The 6,000-nt window shown below is 51.8% G+C and overlaps 1 protein-coding gene across 4 annotated transcripts in view; it reads left to right on the top strand.

Annotated features, from left to right (window-relative positions):
* Nucleotides 1–5,162, top strand: part of GGT5 (gamma-glutamyltransferase 5) — a 28,425-nt gene extending 23,263 nt beyond the window's left edge. For all 4 annotated transcript variants that reach the window (XM_055253488.2, XM_055253490.2, XM_055253491.2 and 1 more), the window contains one exon: nucleotides 4,701–5,162. In XM_055253488.2, the coding sequence (XP_055109463.1) occupies nucleotides 4,701–4,847 (147 nt within the window). In that variant the 3' untranslated portion in view covers nucleotides 4,848–5,162. The remainder of the gene's footprint in view (nucleotides 1–4,700) is intronic.
* The last annotated feature ends 838 nt before the right edge of the window (nucleotides 5,163–6,000 follow it).

Below are 6,000 nucleotides of genomic sequence, written 5' to 3' on the forward strand. Positions count from 1 at the left end.
CAGCTACTCGGGAGGCTGAGGCAGGAGAATCGCTTGAACCCAGGAGGTGGAGGTTGCAGTGAGCCGAGATCGTGACATTGCACTCCAGCGTGGGTGACAAGAGCAAAACTCCGTCTCAAAAAAAAAAAAAAAAAAAAAAAGATTGTTAGCAGCTGAGGTTCCAGGTCTTCAAAGCTGCCTCTCCTGTTATGAGACTTCTTCGGTCCCAAGTCCACCTTCCAAAGCCCTTAGAACCTGAGAACCATGGACTGGGGCCTTAGTCCAGGAACAGAGTGTAGTCCCCAACAGCCTTAGTTTTCAGACCTTGAGACTAAAGACCTCAGCCTGTTAGGCTCAAACTCTTGGAGTTTGCAGGCCTCCCTCCCCATGTAGGGTCCTTCGCATGATAAGAATACTCTCTCAGGGCTCTCAGGTTCCAGGGATCTTAGATATGGAGGAGTTCAAGATCCAGGGCACATCCTTTGGAGCCCTCCTCCCTTGACTCTTTTTTTATTTTTATTTTTTTTAGACAGTCTCACTCTGTCACTCAGGCTGGAGTGCAGTGGCACGATCTTGCCTCACCACAACCTCCACTTCCCAAGTTCAAGCAATTCTCCTGCCTCAGCCTCTGAGGAGCTGGGACGACACATGTGTGCCACCACGCCTGGCTAATTTTTGTATTTTTAGTAAAGACGGGGTTTCCCCATGTTGGCCAGGCTGGTCTTGAACTCCCAACCTCAAGTGATCTGTCCACCTTGGCCTCTCAAAGTGCTGGGCTTATAAGCATGAGCCACTGCACCTGGCCCTCCCTTGAGTCTTTTTTTATTTTTTCTTTTTTTTGAGACAGAGTCTCGCTCTGTTGCCCAGGCTGGAGTGCAGTGGCACGATCTTGGCTCACTGCAAGCTCCACCTCCTGGGTTCACGCCATTCTCCTGCCTCATCCTCCCAAGTAGCTGGGACTACAGGCGCCTGCCACCACACCCGGCTAATTTTTTGTATTTTTAGTAGAGATGGGGTTTCACCGTGTTAGCCAGGATGGTCTCGATCTCCTGACCTTGTGATCCGCCCGCCTTGGCCTCCCAAAGTGCTGGGATTATAGGCTTGAGCCACCACGCCTGGCCCCTCCCTTGACTCTTGACTGAAGGACCTTTGTCTTTGTGAACATCAATTCTCAGGACCTTTCACCCTGAGGACCTGAAATGCTGAGAATTTGGGAGATGACAGTCCGGGGACTGGGATTAATGGAATCCAGTGACCCACAAACCTAAGGTTCTCAGCTCCCTTGGGGAGATGGAATGTCAGCTATTCAGGTCTAGGGCTTTCCATGGAGTAAATCCTAAACTCTGGGTTGGAGACCTTGAGCCTCCAAGGACCTTCACAGCTAAGGCCCAGGGACTAGGGCGAGGAGAGTCTTTGATCCTCAGAGTCTTGGAGTTTGGCCAGTGGACTCTGAGGAATGGAGTCTCTGAGCACTGAAAGTCCAGCTTTGGCTTCAGCAGTAAGGATCTTGGCCTTCGAGTCTAAGGACAGTGGGCAATTAGTAGGTCAGGCACGGGGAACTTATAGCCAAACGTGCAGGGCTCCAAAGACCTCATTTGCCCTGTCAGCAGCTCAGGCCATGTGGCATCACCCGATGCACCTAGATGTCTCCGGAATCTCAGGCCCTGCAGGGTAAGGTTCTCGGGCCATTAGTTTTTTTGTTTTGTTTTGTTTTGTTTTGTGGCTTGTTGTTGTTGTTGTTATTGAGACACAGTTTCACCCTGTCACCCAGGCTGGAATGCAGTGGTGCGATCTCAGCTTATTGCAACCTCCACCTCCTGGGTTCAAGCAATTCTCCTGCCTCAGCCTTCCGAGTAGCTGGGATTACAGGCCCACACCACCATGCCCACCTAATTTTTGTATTATTAGTAGAGACGGGGTTTTGCCATGTTGGCCAGGGTGGTCTGGAACTCCTGACCTCAGGTATCTGCCTGCCTTGGCCTCCCAAATTGCTGGGATTACAGGCATGAGTGACTGCGCCCAGCCAAGTTCTCAGGTCATTAGTCTTAAATGGTATCTGGAAACATGGGGCCCTAGTAGCACAGGTCCCTGTACTCTAGGACTTCTGCCCCTTTACAGACTGGTAGTTTGTGAGGACCATAGCCCCAGGGCAAGGTACTTGGCATCTTAGAAATGAGCACAAGGCTAGGGGCTACTTTGGTCTCTGACTTCCTCAAAGTCCACAAATTCAGGGTCTTGGGCCTGAGCTTGTAGGCCCCCATGCCCTGAGTGTCTCACACTGTGGGACTGTGGGTGCCTTTAGCTTAGGGATCTAATTTCCTTGCATTCATGGGTATTCACGTCCTTATCCTAGCTGAATTCTCCACCAATAGGCACCAATAGGGCCCTAAAGTTGTGGGTTCCTGGGTGTCTAAGGTCTTGATATCATGTGTTGAGGTCATAGGTGTTTTTGAAAATTTTTTGAGACAAGATCTTGTAACCACCCAATGGGTTCACCTTGCCGGCTGCCTAGACAGAGCAGATTCATCAAGACAGGGGAATTGCAATAGAGAAAGAGTAATTCAGGCAGAGCCCGCTGGGTGGGAGATTGGCGTTTTATTATTACTCAAATCAGTCTCCCTGAACATTCGGGGAGCAGAGTTTTTTCGTGTTTGGTTTGTTTTGTTTTGCTTTTGAGACAGAGTCTCACTCTGTCACCCAGGCTGGAGTGAATGGCGTGATCTGTAACCTCTGCCTCCTGGGTTCAAGTAATTCTCATGTCTCAGCCTCCCAAGTAGCTGGGATTACAGGTGTGCGCCACCAAGCCTGGCTAATTTTTGTATTTTTAGCAGAAACAGGGTTTCTCCATGTTGGCCAGGCTGGTCTCAAACGCCTGACCTCAGGTGATCTGCCCATCTCGGCCTCCCAAAGTGCTGGGATTACAGGCGTGACCACTGCACCTGGCTAGGGAGCAGTGTTTTTAAGGGCAACTTGGCGGGTTGGGGGAAGCCAATGAGCCAGGAGTGCTGATTGGTCAGGGATGAAATCATAGGAAGTTGGCTGGGTGCGGTGGCTCATGCCTGTAATCCCAGCACTTTGGGAGGCTGAGGTGGGTGGGTCACCTGAGGTCAGGAGACCAGCCTGGCCAACATGGCGAAAACCTGTCTCTACTAAAAATACAAAAATTAGCTGGGCGAAGGGGCAGGCATCTGTAATCCCAGCTACTGGGGAGGCTGAGGCAAGAGAATCACTTGAACCTATGAGGGGAAGTTGCAGTGAGCCAAGGTCGTGCCACTGCACGCCAGCATGGGTGACAGAGCGGGACTCCATCTCAAAAACAGACACACACACAAAACCCCTGGAAATCATAGAATCATAGGGAGTTGAAGCTTTCTTCTTGAGCTGAGTCAGTTCCTGGGTGGGGGCCACAAGATCAGATGAGCCAGTTAATTGATCTGGGTGGTGCCAGCTGATCCATCAAGTGCAGGGTCTGCAAAATTTCTCAAGCACTGATCTTAAGAGCAGTTTACGGAGGGTCAGAATCTTTAGCCTTCAGCTACATGACTCCTAAACCATAATTTCTAATCTTGTGGCTAATGTGAGTCCTACGAAGGCAGTCTGGTGCCCAGGCCAGAAGGAGGTCTGCGTTGGGAAAGGGCTGTTACTGTCTTTGTTTTAAACTATAAACTATATACTAAGTTTCTCTCAAAGTTAGTTCAGCCTACACTCAGGAATGAACTAGGACAACCGGGAGGTTAGAAGCAAGATGGAGTTAAGTTAGATCTCTCACTGTCTCAGTCATAATTTTGCAAAGGCGGTTTCAGTCTTGCTCTTTTGCCCAAGCTGGAGTGCAGTGTCACGATCAAGGCTCACTGCAGCCTCAAACTCCTAGCCTCAAGGGATCCTCCTGCTTCAGCCTCCTGAGTAGCTGGGACTATAGGCACAGGGCCACCACACCTGACTAATTTTTTTTTCTTTTCTTTTCTTTTTTAATAAAGACGTGATCTTGCTACATTGCCCAGGCTGGTCTTGAACTCCTGAGCTCAAAAGATCCTCCTGCCTCGGCCTCCCAAAGTGCTGGGATTACAGGTGTGAGCCACCATGCCCAACCCAATTTTTTATTTTCTTTTGGAGACGGTATCTTGCTGTTGCCCTGGCTGTTCTCAAACTCCTGGCCTCAAGTGATCCTGCCACCTTGGCTCCCAAGTGGCTAAGACTGTAGGTATGCGCCACCACGCCTGGCTTTTTTTTTTTTTTTTTAAGAAACAGGATCTTGCTGCATTGCCCAGGCTGGTCTCAAACTCCTGGCCTCAAGTGATCCTCCCTCCGCAGCCTCCCAAAGTGTTGGCATTACAGGTGTGAGCCACTGTGTCTGGCCTCAGTGTCTAAATCTTGAGAAGCCACATCCTCCATCGAAGGCCCCCTGAACTCAGATTTGCACTTCAAGGCCCTGGTGTCCTGAACAAGGCCCTGGATCCGGAACAGACATGAACTTGCATCTGGAGGTCTTTGGGCCTGGGTGGTGTCCTTTGTACATTGTCCCTGGAGGCTAAGCTTGTCCTCTACTGGCCTTTGGATCTCTTCCACGCTCCCATCCGGTCCTCCCCTATTCCTGTGTCTTCAGGCCCTCTTCCTCTCCGTCTTGCCTTTTGATCATTTTTCTCATTTCTTGCAGCGGCCTCTCCCTTCTGGAGATGGGCTGAGCTGCCCTCCCCTGTGAACCTGCTTTCTCTCCTCTCCAGGAGGTACAGAGGGGACTGCAAGACCGTGGCCAGAACCAGACCCAGAGGCCCTTCTTCCTGAACGTGGTCCAGGCTGTATCCCAGGAGGGGGCCTGTGTGTATGCCGTCTCGGACCTGAGGAAGGGTGGGGAGGCCGCAGGCTACTAAGACACTGCTCTGCCCAGAGCTGAAGTCTGGCCCCATCATGAGTCCTGTGTCCAGGCCGGACACGGCTGGGGGACCAAGTACTCTGGCAGGATCTGGACCCCTGGCAGGGGAGTCCAGCTGAGAGTGGAACAGGCGGCGGGGACCAGCTAGACAGATGAGAGGCTGAGCCTCATCCTGACCCCCTTTCCCAGAGCCCCTGGTGGCCCTGAACTGGCCCCTCTATCCCTCCGCAGGCCTCTTGCCTGGGGCCACTCTCCCACCCTCTCGACCTGTATATCCAGTCCAAGATTAAAGAAGAGGCGGACCGTGGCCTGATTCCATGGTTCTAAGTGAGGAGGGGACCCTCGGACAGTGCACAGAGAAGTGCATGCACCAGGCTCCTATGGTTCTCCACACTCCACCACCATGGAGGTGGGGAAACTGATGCTCGCAGACCAGCCGAACCTCAGCCAGGCCACCCCTGGACAGAGACAAGCACCACCTCTGCCCCCCAACACCTCACCACTCTGGTGGCCAGGACTCAGCAGCGTGACTGGCCCCAGTCCTAAGAGCTGGTTAACTGAAAAATCACACAATTCACAAATTTGGAAAAGAGACTTTTTTCTTTCTTCTTTCCTTTCTTTTTTTCTTTTTTCTTTGAGACAGGGTCTTGCTCTGTCGTTCAGGCTGGAGTGCAGTGGTGCAATCACGGCTCACTGCACCCTCAACCTCCTGGGCTCAAGCCATCCTCCTGCCTCAGCCTCCCAAGTAGCTGGGACTACAGGTGTGCAACACCACACCTGGCCAATTTTTAAAATTTTTTTGTAGAGACAGGGTCTTGCTGTGTTGCCCAGGCTGGTCTTGAACTCCTGGTCTCAAGCCGTCCTCCCTCCTTGGCCTCCCAAAGTGCTGGGATTACAGATGTGAGCCACAGTGGCAACTTTATTTTTCATAAAGGGTTACAGACTGCAGGGTGGCCATCCGCCACTTTCAAAAGCATAGCCTCTGGCAGAGACCAGAGACAGGCACTTCTTTTTTTTTTTTGAGACGGAGTCTTGCTCTGTCGCCCAGGCTGGAGTGCAGTGGCATGATCTCGGCTCACCGCAAGCTCCGCCTCCCAGGTTCACGCCATTCTCCTGCCTCAGCCTCCTGAGTAGCTGGGACTACAGGCACC

The sequence above is a fragment of the Symphalangus syndactylus genome, chromosome 18 (genome assembly GCF_028878055.3).
Source record: "Symphalangus syndactylus isolate Jambi chromosome 18, NHGRI_mSymSyn1-v2.1_pri, whole genome shotgun sequence".
Classification (NCBI taxonomy): Eukaryota; Metazoa; Chordata; class Mammalia; order Primates; family Hylobatidae; genus Symphalangus; species Symphalangus syndactylus.